Source organism: Biomphalaria glabrata, chromosome 13 (assembly GCF_947242115.1).
Source record: "Biomphalaria glabrata chromosome 13, xgBioGlab47.1, whole genome shotgun sequence".
Taxonomy (NCBI): domain Eukaryota; kingdom Metazoa; phylum Mollusca; class Gastropoda; family Planorbidae; genus Biomphalaria; species Biomphalaria glabrata.
Window position 1 is genome coordinate 34116361 of NC_074723.1, and position 20245 is coordinate 34136605.

Genomic DNA, 20245 nt, shown 5'->3' on the forward strand with positions numbered 1-20245 from the left:
GATTGGTCGTTAGGAGAGTGGTCGTTAGGAATGTGGTCGTTAGGAGTGTGGTCGTTAGGAGATTGGTCGTTAGGAGAGTAGTCGTTAGGAAACAGGTCGTTAGGAGAGTGGTCGTTAGGAGAGTGGTCGTTAGGAGAGTGGTCGTTAGGAGTGTGGTCGTTAGGAGAGTGGTCGTTAGGAGTGTGGTCGTTAGGAGTGTGGTAGTTAGGGGGAAGGTCGTTATCAGAGTGGTCGTTAGGAGAGTGGTCGTTAGGAGAGTGGTCGTTAGGAGAGTGGTCGTTAGGAGAGTGGTCGTTAGGAGTGTGGTTTTTAGGGGGAAGGTCGTTAGGGGGGGGAGATCGTTAGGGGGGGGGGAGATCGTCAGGAGGTAGGTCGTCAGGAGAAAGATCGATAAGAGGGAAGCTGGGAAGAGGTCGGTCTTAAGGTGGAAAGTCGGGAGGAAAGAGTTTGGTAGGAGGGAGGTCTGGGGGAGGTAGCTTTTTAAGAAAGCTGTCGGGAGACTATTTTTTTCATTTTTTAGATGCTATGTTTTGCTTAACTCTCTACTTTCTATTTTGAATGCAGATATTATCATATCTTATAAATTACAGACTGTGTGTCTTCCATGTTAATGAGACGTAGACTCTGCTAAGTAATTGATCTTCTTGGCCGATTCAGGCAACTCGTTCCATGCTCGAAAGACACCAGGGAAGAACAAGCACATGTAAGACAATAATTATGTAGATATTATTTCTTGTGATTATTTTAATTTGGTAAACTATCAATTTCATACCGATCTTCAGTGCGGATGATTCTTAAGTCAGCTGTTAGAAGGACCCACGGATAAGGGAGGTTTCATGTTACAAGCAAACCAAATACTGTCTTTACTTTCCCAATGTAATGCCAGGCACCCATTAGAGTTAAATAGACTCTAAGGCCACGCTGCGACTTGAGTATCGACGGCTATGTTTGATTTTTTCCACATTATTTCCGGATTGTTTTAAGCTTTGCAACTAACATTGAGCAGTAATGTATGAACAAAATATTCGAGAAAGTAGCTTATCGGCAGCATAGTTTTTTTAGTATATGCAAATATAACAATTTTTAATTAAAGCGCTATTGTATCTTACAGCGGGTTGCCTGAATAAGCCTTGACAATAAATAAATATATAACGTTAAAACATCTGTAGAAAATTAAAAATGAATTATAAGCTACTTGAAAAAAATAGGAAGTTAATAAAGACGAAACGATTTTGACGTTTGCTAATTATTTGAAAATACAAATAATGAAAATATACCCGATAACCCCGGCTTTTATCTGTTCCCACAATTCCTCGGAGACTTTCTCAGTGTCGGTTGTGTTTCCTTTACCAGTGAAACCAAAGTTCAAAGGGAAGCAATCGGTGGACTGCATCATATGCCTTAGGAAAAACAAACATAAACTTTAAAATTAAAATGAATTATTTGGCTAATAAATTATTAAACATAAGCATGTAATTTAATAATAATATGTTAGATTCGTACTAGAAAATACTTTTAATGAATATTGATATGGATCTAGCTGTATTTATATATGTATAATTGCTCACAGCAATTGATTGCTTTTATACCGTAATTATTAAATGCTTCAATACGCGAGAATTGACATTTTGATTTGTAAATCGTACTTTTCCATGATACACAGCTGCCTGCACAGGTTGGGCATAAGTAATCACCAGGCGTCTCTGCATATTTACTCTTCCCTCTACTACTGTTGTGTATGGCATCTGCAATCCGGGAACCTTCCGTTATGCTCGCTCTCAATCTATCCAGTGCCACTTTGTCACAGCTGTTGGTGTCGATTTTGAAGAGCTTCATGTCCCGTTTGCATACATCCGTATACTTTAAAAGTTTACGGTCAGCAGCCTTTCTGCCTTCTGTTAGATCACCAGAATGTCTTGTGGAAAGCGACATTGAGGCATTCTATGAACATGGCCAAGCCAGCCTAGGCGTCTGCTGCTGATAACAGAGAGGATGTCCTGGCACCCTACACTTCATAGTACTTCCTCATCGGTAATTTTATCTTGCCAACTTTTTAAAAATATCCTCCTTAGGCGTCGGAGGCGGAAGATATTTAGCTTTTTTTTTCCTGAATAGGTTGACCATGTCTCACTTCCGTATAGCAAAGTGCTCATCACACAGGTCCGGTAGACACATGGAATTAAGTCTACATTAATGGCAAAGAAGCATAGATTTCTAATCATCTGGAACAGTAGGAAGTGCACAACATTTACGTACACCAGTTCTTCCCAATCTTTGTTCTGCGTAACCCTACTGTTTCTCGATCTACTGGAATAATTAACTAGTAGACCACCACCTGAATACGTAACATACGGCGCTATTTAGTGACGGGTGTACTTTTCCTGAAAGGCACAGTTGTTGAAATGAGGTGGGTGGTTCTCACCCCTCCCATTTTTTTTTCTGAGCGCGCTCTATGTCTCCGCGAAAGTTACGTGGGGTAACTCTTGTCCGACTTGCAGAAATAAAAGAGTTATCTATGCATGACTTTTTCATCGAGGGTTAGAGAGTTGGCGTGCATGCGTCTTGTCCCGCATGGTTGGGTGACGTAGAGAATTATATATACAGATAAGCCGAGTGTTCCGTAAAAGAAAAAAAGTTTGAGACACACTGACGTAGACGACACAGTATCTCTTACCTAATATGGTTAGCACCTGGAGTGCACGTTGTAGCGTTGGTTCCAGTCGCTGGCCCAGTGCCTCCACCAATCAATGTGGTGATTCCAGAAGCTACAGCTTCGTTGGCTAGTTGCGGACATATGAAGTGGACATGTGTGTCTATGGCCCCAGCAGTGACGATTAAACCCTCGCCAGATATGACCTCAGTACAAGCCCCTATGATTAAGCTCTGGAAGAGACCACACACAGATTACGTGGCATTGTATGTCAGATAATAATCTTCCCAAATAATTACAATTAAGCTTAATCCACATTCGTATTGCCATATTTGTATTCATATACACTTCTTTATGCTCTCTTTCTCTTCTCAAAGTCAACTACCCTGAGTCTTTAATTATCGCATCGTTTCCTGATTACTGAACTATACAAAAAAACACCACCAAACCAACACACATACAAAATTTTTTCCCAATACTTAACTACCTTTTTAAGGCGCGGTGGTTGAATGGTAAAGTGCTTGGCTTCTGAACCGGGAGTCCCCGATTCGAATCCTGTGAAGACTGGGATTATTAATTTCGGGATCTTCAGGCGCCTCTGAGTCCACACAGCTCTAATAGGAACCTGCCGTTAGTTGGGAAAGGTCGTTGTGCTGGCCACATGACACCCTCGTTAAACGTGAGCCACGTAAACAGATGACCTTTGCACCAATATCCCTATAGACTACAAGGTTACCTACTACCACCTTTTACGATAAGTACCATTACAATTGGTTGCTTTCAGTGAGACAGACACACACACACACGCGCACACACACGCACACACGCACATATACACGCACACACGCGCACATACACACACATAAGCACAATCTACTTGTAATAACCAAGCAGCTTTTATCTATTATCAGGTACTAGTTTATTGGTTTCAGGGAATTGCCGAGAATCGCGAAAACGTCACATGCCTTTAAAGTGAAAGAAACTTCCCCCTTTCAGACCTTGTGGTCTATAGGGTAGATGTTGTGAAGGCCAGCACAACGACCAACCGCCTTTACTTTTCTCCAACTAATGTCAGGTACCGATTAGGGCGGGGTGAACTCAGAGGCGCCCTAAAAATTCCGAAATAAAAAAAATCGTAGTCTTCACCCGGATTCGAACTCGGGACCCTGGTTTGGAAGCCAAGCACCTTACCACTCTGCCATCCAGTACATATAGTATTGTTGCACCTTTTATTTTTTTCCAGCATGTCCTAATCTTGATTTACGTTACTTGAAAGTGAATAAAACAAAAAAAAAAAAAAAACAGAAAAAAAAAACAACTAAGAAAACAACAAGGTTTCTACCTCGTGCACTCCATCCATGACGTCAGGCTTGCCAGATTTTCCGATTCCAACGATTCTGCCATCCTGAAATTTACGACATTTACGAAATTTACGACAAAATAGCTTTCATTTTGACATTTAAAAAAAATAAAAAAATAAAAATAATAATCTTTATTATCCGTAAGAAAATTTCTCTTACAATGTGTGGATTACACCAAACAAAACATTATAACCATAGATACATTATTATTTATAATCAGCAGCAATAGAAACGGGTCATCTGCTTCCAAAACAATAATGTCTTTCTAATTCTTCTTCGTTCACATTGTACATGTCGGAGAGTTCAGATCAGTAATCCTATGTCTGAGATAAACCGCTCAGTGATTTCCAGATCAGGCAGTTCTCCGTAAAGTTTTTCTTCTATAGAAGGTGGCAATGTCTGAAAGTTGTTCCTTTCCTTTTCACAAAGTTTATATCTGTCTGTCTGTCTAACTGCCTGGTAAAAAGTATGTACACGTTATTTCTCCGACACACATACTCATAAAGAGTCAAAATTTCACACAATTATTTATTCGCATAGACAAGACATGAATCCATTTAAATAAAAAAAATAATCCATTAGTCAGTTTATTACTGGTAATTATTTTGTCTCATATCAACAAGTTAAACTTATCCTTCAGTATTCACATATATGGCTAAATTTGTTGGGTTTAGTCCCCTTAAATATTTGTTAACGCTTTTTCTACCTAACGCGTACTCCGATCAAGCTGAAACTTTAAACCTTTATTGTACCTAACAAAACATAAATCAATTTAAAAAAAAATCAATAAGCCATTTCATTGAAAGTTATTAATTATTTTCTTTGATATCGAATAAGGGAAATAACTTGTCAATTATTGATATAGTCTTATGTGCGAAGTTCTTTCCATTGGGATAAACCTTTTTAAAATATTTACCCTTTTCAGGGGCCGCAAAAAAGCGAAAGCATTCTGACATAATAAATAGATCAGGTTCTAATGAGTTGTGTATGTTAGTTTCACCCCTATTTATTTCATGGTATGGCCCATAAACTTCACTCATTATTTAAATTTTATTTAGACTCATCCACCGTAGATACTACCAAACAAAAGCGGTATGAGGCCTATCAAAAGAGGCGGAAGCCCATCAAAAGAGTCGAAAGCCAAAAAAATTGTATAAACGCAAAGGCCACTGTCGATTGTGTTTTGACTACAAAAGCGGCTATGTATTGTCTCCACAATCACATGATATATGCGGATTTGCATGTGCCTATAATCCATTACAACTCTTTTCTTGAATATTCTGAAGAAACACAAGAGCTGAAAATATTTTCTTGACCTAAATGCTATTAAATTTAGTTAAATAAATTAAATAATTAAAGATTTAAATCACTTGTTCAATGACTGCCATAGCATACTGTAGTTGTTATAACACTCTGTAAATAATACAAATTAACAAATATAATCCAACAATGAATATAACCACACTAAATAATCAACATGGAATAGTTACTATCGCGTAGTGACTGTGAACAATGACCAATGACCTAGTTATATAGTACCTTACAAAGCTTCTTCTGTATTCTTATACAACACTGATAGTAAATACTACAAGCTTCACAAAAAATTCACATTGAGCCTACGTATTATTTTATTCCAAATCGAGGTTATGTAGAATGATTCCACGCACACGTAGTGTGACCTAAAAATATGGAGAGTTTATGTTGATGAAACAAAGTAATGTGCAAAATTGTTTTATGGGACAAAAGTATTTAAATAACTTTAAAACTAACTTACCTTTATCCCAATGTCTGCTTTGACAATACCAGTTTCAGCATCAAGAATGACCGCACTGGTTATAATAGTATCTACCGCCTGACCACTGGCTATACTTGAGGCTTGTCCCATACCATCACGAAGAACCTATTATTTGTAAAGTTCAAAGCAGATTGAGATTTATCGGCCTGATCAATACATAAAGAAATACAAGGTGTTACTAAATATAGTCTAAATAATTTTCATACATTTTTTTCTAAGTTGCAGACTCCTCTTTAAACAAGTAAAAAAAATCTCAAATTCATATCGCCTCACGTCGTGCTTTCACTAAAGCAAAGACTAAGACTGCTTTATTGATCCTTATGGAAATTAGTTGTGATTACAAGGACTCTTTTCTCATATAAAGACAACACAACAGAAACATACACATAAATAGAACAGACACAACATAAAGAGCTCATGTTTCCTGATCAAAGGGTGGCGTTGATAAAGGTATCTATTTCATCATCTAGATTCCAGACCAATTTTTTACTTGTATTTTTTGACTCCACGGGAATAGCAAGATTGCATGGCAGTGGCGTAATAAGCCCTGGGGGACTTTGTCAAAATGCACTGGCCCCTAAAAAAAAAGGTCAAGTCTCCTGGACCCATCCTAGCTACGCCACAAAGGTAAAACAATTTATAATAAAGGGAAATGAACAAACTTACTTTGCCACCCCCAAACTTGCATTCATCGCCATAGACTGCGAAATCGAACTCTATTTCAATAACCAAACTCGTGTCGCCTAATCGAATCTGGAAATATAAATTCAATAAAGAAGTCAAAAATAAGATCTATAACTACAGTGTTGTGATTATTATGAGTAATATTATTATATTTTTTTTCTAGGTTTGACTTAAAAGACTCAGGTGCTCATTCAGAAATAAAAATGTCCTAACGGCCTAGTCCTTACATCCAGAGCAGGGAATAACAATAGGTTGGATTCGAACTTGGAACCACTTGATGACTATGTTTTCATTCACAACTCTGGGCAACCGTCTATGTGTGAAGATAATGTAAAGCTTGTCTGTTTCAGTCAATAGTTTGTGTGAGTGTAACGCACGCAGTACATTCTCAGTGGAATATGAAAATGAATTTCTAATGCTAGTAGAAATATATAGAGTGTAATAGTAATGTATTGATATAATGAATCAATTGAATATTAAAAACTGTAACTGAAAATATTTAATATATTTTGAGGTTTTAAAACATTGGCACTATTTTGGCCATGTCGTGCCCATAAACCTACAATGGTTATTTCCCCTTTATACATGGGGGATAACATTGAACGTGAAAACTACTGTCCTCTACCTCGTCCTAACATGTACATGGGAGATAACACTGAACGTGAGAACTACTGTCCTCTACCTCGTCCTAACATGTACATGGGAGATAACACTGAACGAGAGAACTACTGTCCTCTACCTCGTCCTAACATGTTCATAGGGGATAACACTGAACGTGAGAACTACTGTCCTCTACCTCGTCCTAACATGTACATGGGTGATAACACTGAACGTGAGAACTACTGTCCTCTACCTTGTCTCCTACTGTTGGCCCAAACGTGTTAGCGTAGAGAAATCTTGAGATGACTTCCGGTTTTCCTAGAGGAATTATATCCTGGGAAAAAAAATGTGTTTAAAACATTTTATTTTATCTAAATTTTAAACTTTTGAATAATCGACATTAAAATAGATACGTCTCAAAGTAAATAAATTCATGCATGTGTCATACTTCTATAACAGTTTTAGCTTATTTATTTCTGGGTTTTATTTTCTAATACAAATTGAAGTAAAAATGAGATCTTGAGATATATAGGGCAGATGATTTTATGGTCCTATGTTTAGGTTAACTAGCAGGGTGTCATGTGGCCAACACAATGCCCAACCACGTTTACTTTTCCACTAACCCTAACCCTAATCCTAACCCTAACCCAAATTCCGGTACCCGCTAGAGTTGGTTCGACTCAAGGGCACCCTAAGAATCTCGAAATTCAAAATCCAAGTCTTCACCGAGATTTGAACCCAGGACTCCCAGGACAAATAGATAGTTTAAAATGCGTTGTTGTTTTTTTTATATTACAAAGAATGAACAGTATTGCAAAATGAACTTTGTTATCTAGACTCCTTGTGCTAAATGCCAAGAAATGAAGTTTAATTATCTATAGGTTTACATTTTGATCAAGATTTATAAATATCTTTAACGAATGAAATAATAGAACCATTGTCTGACCTGTTTTTTGTGCCCAAAACTATGCTTGACAATCCTTTTCATCACTTTGGTCAGATCATCGATAGCGCCGTCACACAAGTTATTTCCTCCACGGACAATCCTGTACATTGAAAAGTATCATTTAACATGAACATTGTTTTGAACATTTTCAAATGAACATTTTCTTCAATCATTCAAGGAATATTTTCAAATGAAATTTTTAGACGAAGTTATTCAAAAGAGCATCTCTGAAACAAAATCTTCAAAAGAACACATCCAAATGAGCATTAGCCAAGCAACCTTCATCTTCAAATGAACATCATCAAACCAGCTTTTTAAATGAACTTAATCAAACCAGCTTTTTTAAATGAACATAATCAAACCAGCTTTTTTAAATGAACATAATCAAACCAGCTTTTTTAAATGAACATAATCAAACCAGCTTTTTTAAATGAACATAATCAAACCAGCTTTTTAAATGAACATAATCAAACCAGCTTTTTTAAATGAACATAATCAAACCAGCTTTTTTAAATGAACATAATCAAACCAGCTTTTTTAAATGAACATAATCAAACCAGCTTTTTTAAATGAACATAATAAAACCAGCTTCTTCAAATGAACATCATCTAATCAGCTTCTTCAAATGAACATCATCTAACCAACTTTTTTAAATGAACATAATCAAACCAGCTTCTTTAAATGAACACCATCTAATCAGCTTCTTCAAATGAACATCATCTAATCAGCTTCTTCAAATGAACATCATCTAATCAGCTTCTTCAAATGAACATCATCTAATCAGCTTCTTCAAATGAACATAATCAAACCAGCTTTTTTAAATGAACATAATCAAACCAGCTTTTTTAAATGAACATAATCAAACCAGCTTTTTAAAATGAACATAATCAAACCAGCTTTTTTAAATGAACATAATCAAACCAGCTTCTTCAAATAAATATCATCTAATCAGCTTCTTCAAATGAACACAATCAAACCAACTTGTTCAAATGAACATCATCTAACAAACTTTTTTAAATGAACATAATCAAACCAGCTTCTTCAAATGAACACAATCAAACCAGCTTGTTCAAATGAACACAATCAAACCAGCTTCTTCAAATGAACATCATCTAATCAGCTTCTTCAAATGAACACAATCAAACCAGCTTTATGAAATGAACATCATCTAACCAGCTTGTTCAAATGAACACATTCAAACCAACTTTTTCAAATGAACATAATCAAACCAGCTTCTTCAAAGGAACATAAACCAGCTTCTTCAACTAAACATCATCTAGCCAACATCTTCAAAGGAACATAAACCAGCTTCTTCAAATAAACATCATCTAATCAACATCTTCAAAGGAACATAAACCAGCTTCTTCAACTAAACATCATCTAACCAGCTTCTTCAAATAAACATCCTCTAACCAACATCTTCAAAGGAACATAAACCAGCTTCTTCAAATAAATATCATCTAACCAACATCTTCAAAGGAACATAAACCAGCTTCTTCAAATAAACATCATCTAACCAACATCTTCAAAGGAACATAAACCAGCTTCTTCAAATAAACATCATCTAACCAACATCTTCAAAGGCACATTAACCAGCTTCTTCAAATAAACATCACCTAACCAACATCTTCAAATAAACATCATCAAACCAGCTTCTTCAAATGAACATTGTCCAGTCAACTTCTTAAAATGAACATCATTCGACCAACATTTTCAAATGATATCATCATAGCTTCATTAAATTAAAATAATCCAACCAATCAATTAATGAAAGATTTGACAGAGAAGCCAGGGAGATATATGCTACTGTATTCTGTGTGGAATAGTAATCGAGGTATTGGAGATGCTTGGTTTGACCGGTAATTTCCCCCCCCCCCCCCCGATTTTGATAGATTGGGGGGGAGGGTCTGGTTTTTTCCATTTTCATTTAATAAATCATTTTACATATCTCGAACTAAATAAATTATCCCTTGTATTTCATCTGTGCGTCTGTTGCCCAAACATTGATTGTGCGCTGGTCAATGGTTGAATGTAAGAATAAACCCCTTGACCTTGCAGCGCCAATCCATCTCCAAATAAATAAATAAATATTTCCAGGATTTTAGAGAAAATTTATTTCGCATTGTTTATATTATTCTTTAAATGGCTGGTTTGATCTAGATCAGCGTTCTCAACCTTTTAAGCTCGGCGACCCCTCTTTACAATCCCACACTCTGCCTCGACCCCCCCCCCCCACCTCTCTCAGACACACAGCAATAGAAGAATAGACAAAACTATTCATTTTTTCGATGGTCTCTGGAGACCCCTGGCAAATCGTCAATCGACCCTCAAGGGGGTCGCGACCCACAGGTTGAGAACCCCTGATCTAGATCAAAATAAAAGCAAACTTGATCTTACTTATTGCCTCCAATATCGATCAGCTTCACAGTCTTCACACTCCCAGGTTCAAATCGAACTGATGTGCCAGATGGAATATTCTGAAATTTAAAAACAAATTGCTTTCTCAGTTCAGATATTAGCTGCACTGTAACTCTTTGATTTAATACCGTAACATCGAAACAGAACTTTTGAATTCAGGGCTATACATAGTAACAAAGTATTAACATCTTTTAGGAAACTGAAAACAGATGACATAATCTCTCAGCGTACATTTAAAATATTTTTTAAATGTGATTCAGCAGTTGTCTCATTCTCAAAGAAAAGAAAAACAAACCTACTTACCAGTCTTTTACCGTAGGCAGCCTCTCTGTCAAATGTTAAGAACTTGTTTGTTTCAATAATATGGTAATGGCTCCCAATCTAAATAGTTTAAAATGAAAATATTTCATCACTGTTAAATTAAGAATAGAATGAAAGTATTTAGAAATGCAACTTTAAACTAGCAAAATAAAAATAAAAAATCCATTTAGAAAACATATTAACAACTTTTTTCTAAGAGTAAGAACTTCAAACTTTCAATTGTATATCTCAATAATGTAGAAGTTATTTTCCTTTTTCGATGTCAGCATTATTCATTACCAATAATTAATTGACTAACTTTCAGTTAATTTATTAATTGTTCATGTTTTATTAGGTACAATAAATAATTTTAAACAAACATTTGCTTGATCCGACAATAGGTGTCAAAGAAATAAAGTGTACAATTATTTAAGAGGATAAGAACCTAACATATTTTACCATAGCTTTATTTGGGATCAAACAAGATAATTAATACCCAGTAATTAATTTACTAGTTATGTTTTTTTAATTGATTCAAGTATTCAAATTTCAACATGACCCGACAATGGATGTGGGAGAAATAACTTGTTCCAACGTTTTACAGACAGACAGACAGAGTGATCTGATATATAAATCTCGTAAGTAATTGTTTTTGTATACAGAAATAGTCTCATTGAACGTAAGTTTTATGGTATTGTATGTTAGTGATATTTTGGTTGACTGTTGTAGTCAAACGGAGAATCCATTTTGCTAGGATTGATAAAATTGTTTTATGCAGCAGGCAAAGCACAAGGTTAAGCTGGTTTGACCTTTGGAGAAAGGAAAAGATTATTGATTCGATACTGCGATATTACCAGAGGGGGACTAGGTTCTGAAAAAGATAGAGATTCAGAGAGAGACTGTGAGGGAGCAGGAGAGACATAGTGATGGAGGGAAAACACAGACAAGACATGAGAAACATATTCAGAGAGAGAGAGAGAGAGAGAAATAATGCAATTGATAGTGTAGTATGTGGGAGAGGGTGTACCACATTTTTTTATGCAAAAGCCCTTATCTTAACTGTAAGACTATGTTTTAAATGAGCTTTAGAAAATGTGCATATTAAAAGACCTGAGGTAAGAGTTGCTAGTGGGACTAAGATTTCTCCTAATTGTTAAATAGCAACTAGAAAGTTATCATTTCGACCCTAATACCCTCCTCACCAATAGGAAACTGTCTGGGTCAAGGGAAAGAAGAAGATACAACTTACCTGTACCGGTCTATCACAGAAGCTAACTACATCAAGAAGCGTGGATTGTTTCCCTTCATTGATAGTTATGGTTCCTGGTTGGACAATAAGTTCTCCTGGTGTGACGTCCAAGGGACACTTGATATGTTGTTTATCTTCAGCCTGGGATTTTTTAAAAAATATATTTTTTTAACCAATAACATATCTCAATATTACAGGATTAATGTCCTTTTGCCTATATGAAACAAAATAATAAACAAACACTTGATTCACTTCTTTTTTTTTTTTTCTTTTTTTCTATTGATTCATGAACTTTCAACGTAATGTTCCCTTTCAGACCTTATAATCTAAAGAGCAAATAATGTAAAGGTCATCTGTTTCTTTGGCCAACGGTTACACGGTTACTAAGCAGGGTGTCACGTGGTCAGCACAACGAACCTTTACTTTACCTACTTGAAAATCGACTATAAATAAATTAGCAAAATTAAAATTTAATCTGAGAATGGGAATCGGAAGAGAAAAAAAAATGTACAAATTATAATTCGAGGAACTAGAATTCCTCATATACAGTCAAGTAGCATTAATTTCCCTTTTTAGATACCAAAACAAATAAATAATTAACAATAATTAATTAACTAATTGGTTAATTGATTCATGTTTTGGTATGTACAATAAGTGTGTACAAAAGTTTCAGCTTGATCCGAAAATGGCTGTGGGAGAAATGACGTGCAAAAAAATTGTACCCAACAGACAGAGTGAATTGATATTACCTTTGTTGAAAGGTATGAATCAATTTTTTTTCTACAAATTAAAAATGGAGATCTATTTTTTTCATAGTCTTTTTATTTAACCAGTAATATAACCAATAATGCCCAAACTACGACCCGTAGACCACATCCTGCCCGTGACGCGGAGTAATTGGACCCCTCGGACCTCTCCTCATAATGCATACTAAAGCTGCTTAGGTCTCGGTTCGATTGTCTCCAAATGCAAGAAGTTATACGGTATAAATGTTATCAGAGGCGTCACTTTAAAAAAAAAATTCGTGTGGTTCGGGCCGCACCACGTGACACCCACCCTAGTGACGCCACCGGATTTGTGAAGCCCTTGAAAGTACAAGGCAATTAAATCAGACACTTCGATTTCAAATGTATATGAAGGGATAACATAGACCAATTAACTTTTTTATTCCGTTTCGATTTTATTTTTAACAATTTTATGTTTCTCCTTCTTGGCAGGAACCTCTAGCCAAATGAGGGAACCATCGAGACGCCAGTATATAACGCTAACCACAAGACCTGTCACCCGTTTTATTATTATAAAGATATCTATATAAGTCTTTTTTTTTTTTTTTTACCTATAAAGATAAGTTGTAACATTCATATAGCGCTACTTTCATGCTTATAGCATGCTTAGAGCGCTTTTGGTCCAATCTCATTTGTGGACCAGTTGGGGGGAGGGGGTATCTAGGAGTTGGTTTTTTCGTGCTGCCTTTAGGCGCTCAGTAAACACAACTCTGCCCGAGTCGGGTGTCGAACTTTGAGCCCCCTTCTATGCAGCCAAGCCAAGCCAAGTTCAAGCGCACTTGGCCTCTCGGCCACCAAATTAAACACATATTACCTACCCCGTAGGGCAAAACCTTACCTCAGATGAATTTAGGGTTTCTTTGAACTCAGTGGGTGAAGGAAGAAAACTGCCGTACAAGGCAAGGTCTAGATCACCGTCTTCTCGGACTATTGGGCTGTGAACTGTCACCTGTGTTGAAAGGAAGTCACCATTGTACAAAGACACACAAAGACACACCAGAAAGTCAATAATTATGTCTCTCTGATTCTATGTCTTTTTCTGAGACAGACCAACAGAAAAGAGAGAGGGTCAAAGAGAGAGATTTACACCTGAGAGACTCGAACTCACGTAGCCTGACAGCAAGAGAGTAACTCAGAGACTAATTCAAGGAGATACTGTCATTTGAGCAAAGAGAGAGAGAAACAGAGAGAGAGAGAAACAGAAAGAGAGAGAAACAGAAAGAGAGAGAAACAGAAAGAGAGAGAGAAACAGAAGGAAAGAGAGAAACAGAAAGAGAGAGAAACAGAAAGAGAGAGAAACAGAAAGAGAGAGAGAGAAACAGAAGGAAAGAGAGAGAGAGAGAGAGAAACAGAGAGAGAGATAAACAGAGAGAGAAAAACAAAAGAGAGAAACAAAAAAGAGAGAAAAACAGAGAGAGAGAGAGAGAGAGAAACAGAGAGAGAGAAACAGAAAGAGAGAGAGAGAAACAGAGAGAGAGAAACAGAAAGAGAGAGGGAAAACAGAGAGAGAGAGAGAGAGAGAGAGAGAGAGAGAGAGAGAGAGAGAGAGAGAGAGAGAGAGAGAGAGAGAGAGAGAAACAGAGAGAGAGAAACAGAAAGGGAGAGAGAAACAGAGAGAGAGATAAACAGAGAAAGAGAAACAAAAAAAAGAGAGAGAAACAGAGAGAGAGAAACAGAAAGAAAGAGGGAGAAACAGAGAGAAAGAGGGAGAAACAGTGAGAGAGAAACAGAGAGAGAGAAACAGAAAGAAAGAGGGAGAAACAGAGAGAAAGAGGGAGAAACAGAGAGAGAGAGAAACAGAGAGAGAGAAACAGAGAGAGAGAAAAAGAAAGAAAGAGGGAGAAACAGAGAGCGAGAGAGAGAAACAGAGAGAGAGAAACAGAAAGAGAGAGGGAGAAACAGTGAGAGAGATAGAGAAACAGATAAAAAAGAGAGTGAGAGAGAGAGAAACAAAAAAAAGAGAGAAAAACAGAGAGAGAGAAAAACAGAGAGAGAGAAACAGAAAGAGAGAGGGAGAAACAGTGAGAGAGATAGAGAAACAGAAAAAAAGAGAGTGTGAGAGAGAGAGAGAGAAAAACAGAAAGAGAGTAACAGAGAGAGAGAGAAACAGAGAGAGACAGAGAAAGATTAAGAGGAGATAATATAAGAGGCTGAGAGAGGCAGAAAGTACAGAAAGAGGGACAGATAATTGGATGGATAGATGGATTGAAAGATGGATAGATGGACAAATGCTTGGATAGATAAATGAATATACGGATAGCCAGGTTGTCTATAGAAACAAAAGCGTCTGGAGTTGCGTTTATATTTTATAGTAAGAATCGTTTTTTAATTTAAAAAAAAAAATCATCTCTCATCCTTCCAACGAGCTAGAAGATTTAATTACCAGTTTTGTGCCGTCTGGGAATGTAGCCTCGATTTGAACTTCTTTGATCATTTCAGACACGCCTGGCAGCACCTGGTTTCTACCTTTAAGAAACATTAAGTGGAAGTTAGTCTGATAGTAAGAATTCTTTAATAGTAACATGAAACGTTTTCCTTGTATAATTTTTTTTTCCGACAGCTTAGAAAGTTTACTTCTGTGCCATTCCATCAGTAACAGCTTGTGCATAATTAAAATAAAGTTGATAAAGTAGCTAAATAAACATAATATAAAATGATATTTAAACAACACCAAAATCAGTTTGATGCAATTTCTAGTCAAGGCCACATGCATATATGCTTGTGAGTCTTTAGACGCTGACTGCAGAGCTAGAGAGGAGGATCCTAGCACTGGAATTGAGATGCTACAGAAAGATCCTAGGCATCATATTTAAAGACCGCATCACAAACTAAAAGATTGGACAGAGGGCTACCACAGCGATTGGACCCCACGATGACCTGCTAACTATTGTAAAAAAACGCAAACCAAAACTCTATGGATATATTTTAAGGTCTTCGGTGCTCGCAAAGACCTTCCTACAGGGAACAGTACCAGGAAGAGGAAGAGGCTGACAGAGAAAGCGATGGGAAGACAACATTGAAAAAAAGGACAGGCCTGCCATTGAAAGAGGTTCCATCCAAGGCAAAAGACAAGAGAGGAATGGATAAATACGCCCCCAATGGTCCAACAGACTAAGAGATAGGTGAAGGTGATATAACCAAGATACTAAATAGCTTTCTACCTATCCCCTATTCATTTAAATTACTCCCTATTACACTTGAGTCTCGCCTAAATACTTCTAAACTACAAAGGTAACTTCAGTTTCTTAATAATAGTATGTTTTGCTTCTACATGCTCGCTGGCAGTAAACTCTATTCATATCTATAAAAAAAGTAGTAAAGTTCACCCTTTCAGACCTTGTGGTCTATAGAGCAGATGATGGTCATCTGATTCTGTGGTCTACGGTTAACGAGGGTGCCATGTGGCCAGCATAAGGCGCCCAAGGACCCCGAAATAAAAATCCCAGGATTCGAACCCGGGACCCCCGATTCAGAATCCAAGCGCTTTACAGCTCAGCCACCGCGCCTACTATTCATTTCTATGAGTAAGATAAAAACATTTTTGGAACCTCAATTGTAAGATTGATGAAAAAGACTTGTACCTAAGATCAATCTTCCTTTTTCCATGAGATCCATTACCCTAAAGCCATCTCGAGCCATTTCTTGCATCTAAGAAAAAAAAAAAAGCAGTTTATTACTATATACTATTTTATATTAATAAAGCAAACCATAAAACAAACATACATAGATAACAGTTGGAGATTTGGTCTTTAACTAATAATTATTATTATAGCTTTTATATAGCGCTACATTCATGCTTATAGCATGCTCAGAGCGCTTTTGGTCCAATCTCATTTATGGACCGGTGGGGGGGAGGGGGTATCTAGGAGTTAGTTTTCCGTGCTGCCTTGAGGCGCTCAGTAAACACAACTCTGTCCGAGTCGGTTTTCGAACCTCGAGCCCCCTTCTAGGTAGCCAAGCCAAGCCAAGTTCAAGCGCACTTAGCCTCTCGACCACGCTTCCCACACTGTAAACAATGTAAACATAATATAATTAGCCCTTAACTTTATTCTATAAATACATTTTTGATCTGTCATCTAATTCATACATTAGATTTCTAGTTTTTTTTGTTGTGGTATTTTCTGTTTGCATCTTCATATAAAAAAAGATTTTAAGATCTTTCGCTTATTCTAAAGGACATTTAGAGTCAAGAGATTTTCAAAAAGGCGCTCTAAATTTCTTTGTCTAGTTACTAAAGACTATTAAAAAAAAAAACGTTTTCCTTTCAGACCTTGTGATCTAGCTTTACCACTCAGCCACCTAAAGGGATATTTGGAGTCAAACTATATCAAAATGGAGCTCTGAGGCTAATTACTAAAGACTTGGAGCTTCTCTTTTACAGATTTTAATAAGTAGATTTCAATTTTATAAATGAAATGTATTTGTCTAGGTCACACTAGGACTACTTTTGGTATCTCGTGGATATTGATGCGTAGTAATTTGGCTTTAGTGTTTGTATCAGTTGGCTAAGTCTTTGTTCGTATTGCGCTCTACTGTTACAACCACGAGCAATCTCCTCACAATACTCACCACTGCTGCTATGAGTGCTGTTGCTTCAGGCTGGTTCAACTTCAAGCCTCTCGCAAGCCGTTTCTGCGCCAAGGAGCCAGCGTGGAAGACAAGCAGGCAGTCAAGCTCTCTGGGCAATAAGCGCATCTTTTTCTTTCTCTTCACTATTCAAATAGTGTTATTAAACAGGAATTTCAATTAGCAGCAAAAGAAACAAAATCTAAGATAATTGCTAAATTATAATAAAATCTATTGTTTTTATTGTCTTTTAGGTATAAATACGCTTACAAATAAATAGTAGGCCCTAAAATAAAAGGAAAGTTCCCCTTTCAGAGCATGCGGTCTACTTGGCGGATGATGTAAAGGTCATCTGACGCTGAAGCCCTTGGACACTCTTTTTATTATAATTAGAAAAAAATATATATATAAAACTGTTTTTAGCGGTTGTCCGCTCGTACTAAGCAAGTTGGAGATACAAACATAAAATAAGTATTTGCAATTTTTCTTTTTTGAGTACTATTTATTTGGCTTCCAATCCTGAGGTTTCCGGTTTCGAATTATGGTAAATACTGGAATTTTATATTTGGGGGATCTTTAGGGCTCTTCTGAGTCCACACAGCTCTAATGGGTGCCTGGCATTAGTTAAGGAAAAGTAAAGGCTGTTGGTCGCCGTGCTAGCCTTGGGCTATTCATAAACATCCTAAGGGTCTACATTGAGTATACAATACGCATTTCGATAATCTAACTCTTTCACTCCTAACTGACGATACCAACGTTGGTTTGACCCTATTACATTAAATTAATTTTTTGGTTTTATAAACTTTAATTTGTGTTCTATAAAAAGAGCATGCATTCTTCTATAAATATATGCCTAATTTAGCATTTCCTAATGACATATAAAAAAAATTATTGAAGTTTAACAACTGAAACACAAATGAGCAAAATGAATGATTCCATCGGAACGTTGAAAATAATTACGGAGAGAAAGAGTTAAAAAGTTTCCCCTTTCAGACCTTGCGATCTATGGGGCAGATGATGTTGAGATCATCTGTTTCTTTGGCCAGCAGCTAACGAGCAGGGTGTCACATTTCCCCAACTAATGTCAGATACCCATTAGAGTAAGAGGCAACATAAAAATCCCAAAATTCAAAATCCCAGGCTTCATCGAGATTCAAACACAGGACCATATGCGCCCTTCGTTTCGAAACCAAGAGCTTAACCACTCAGCCATCGCGCCCTCCAGTGTAATAATTTATGTTGTCATGTATATTTATAATGCACACAAAAAAATATAAACAATACTATATTTTTGAGAATCGATGCATACATAAATCGATTAAGATTTGAAACGAATGAAAATGGTCCATGTATGTTTTTATGGAAATGAAAATTCTTTTAGGATTAAGGAGGAAAAAGATGTGCATGATTTTTTTTCTAATATCTTGAAATAATAGATACTCGCTGTCACTGCCAGTACTACTAATTGCATAAGGAAAATAATACACATGCCATGCTCGCCTTTGCTTTTTTTTTTTAGTAGTTCAAAAGGTTTTCCATCGACAAAATCAAGGAGAACAAATTTCATAGTCTCTCACGACAAGTAACATTCTATGTCAAAAAATTGTTTATTGTTCATTTCGTAGTCCTATTTTCAGGCTGGAGACACCATGGCTGTTGTTCTCTGTTGTAGAGTTGTAGACACATGTACGAACACATGTAATATACATGTCCTCACATGCCAAAAGATGAAACAGGATTCTTCCGAAGGCAGCCGCCTTCAGTTTACATGGAAGCCTGGAAGCCTAAAAAATCTCGTAAAATACAATGCTAAATGTTTTTTGTTGGTGCGTTTCCTAGTGGACAGATCAGCGTGAATCTTCATTGTTCTGTTGTTGTTACGTCCAACACTATATACTTATAACTAGGCTAATTAATACAAAGAATGTTCCTGGACATCACTTAGTCAACACGTTGCGGATGAGGCGTGTGTTCAGCGCCATTGTATGGAGGTCCAAAAGAACATTATTAATCTGACATTTTTCCACCGGCTTTCATATGTCAACCTATCATCAAACCAAGATTGAAGCCAAACAGCATTGCAGTGAGCTCAGGAGGAATTTGGTGGACTAGATATAAGTAAGTTATGAATACAAGCCTGTCTGGTCTCGTCTATATAGTTAAGTGAAATATGAAAATAATAAATTTAAAAGCAAATGAAAATAATTACGTTATAGATAACCAGTAAATGTGTAACAGGAGGATGGTTTAGTTGTTTCCAGGTACAGGTTCTGCTCGCTGCCATTATCCATCGTAATTAGGCAGGTTTAAGTTTTTTACAATATATCTTCAGATCCAAACAGTTTAAAAGATTTTTCGAACATCCTTAAGAAACCATTATGTTCTAGGCCTTCTGCAAGACGGCAAAGTATCACTGCAAAAGGTAACTATAGGCATCATAAGCAATAGTCTAGAGCCCCTGCTATTCGAGGGTTACCAAATATGATTTTAGGGAAATTTTTAAATTATTTTATTGGAGGAAGACAAAATAAAAATTGCCTTAAAACGTTTAATGTCGTAAATAGTTTAGGGCCTTATCTATTCTAAATCCGATCCTGCAAACGATAGCGTGGCCAAGGGTTTGAACCAGAAACCATCAAGACGACAGTACCGGGCAGCCATTTTAATTTGCAAAACCCCAAAATTAGCTAGTTTTTAACTAGTTATAATCACTTACCTATTCAGTTAAACGTGAAAATAGCTTGGATTAATTTAGCAAAAGCCGAGTCCTTAACAATTATACTATCCGCAGAGTAAGACACGCATCACAACGAGGCTTGGTGAACTCCACGTGTCAGGTTGACGGACCCCGCGAAAGCTCCTCTGGTGTGAAGTGGGACGAGAAAGGTGGT

At 36.8% G+C, this 20245-nt stretch overlaps 1 protein-coding gene across 1 annotated transcript in view; it reads right to left on the reverse strand.

Moving 5' to 3' along the window:
- The window catches only part of LOC106062876 (urease subunit alpha-like), a 42958-nt gene extending 22745 nt beyond the window's left edge, over window positions 1-20213 (reverse strand). Inside the window, exons 1-15 of the mRNA XM_056008717.1 lie at window positions 20071-20213; window positions 17358-17500; window positions 16370-16436; window positions 15172-15254; window positions 13627-13737; window positions 12004-12144; window positions 10758-10835; window positions 10434-10513; window positions 8037-8136; window positions 7344-7424; window positions 6473-6559; window positions 5786-5911; window positions 3993-4055; window positions 2675-2883; window positions 1278-1400 (exon numbers count right to left, since the gene is read on the reverse strand). Coding sequence (XP_055864692.1) covers window positions 1278-1400; window positions 2675-2883; window positions 3993-4055; window positions 5786-5911; window positions 6473-6559; window positions 7344-7424; window positions 8037-8136; window positions 10434-10513; window positions 10758-10835; window positions 12004-12144; window positions 13627-13737; window positions 15172-15254; window positions 16370-16436; window positions 17358-17483 — 1475 coding nt within the window. The 5' untranslated portion in view covers window positions 17484-17500; window positions 20071-20213. The remainder of the gene's footprint in view (window positions 1-1277; window positions 1401-2674; window positions 2884-3992; window positions 4056-5785; window positions 5912-6472; window positions 6560-7343; window positions 7425-8036; window positions 8137-10433; window positions 10514-10757; window positions 10836-12003; window positions 12145-13626; window positions 13738-15171; window positions 15255-16369; window positions 16437-17357; window positions 17501-20070) is intronic.
- Between the last annotated feature and the right edge of the window lie 32 nt (window positions 20214-20245).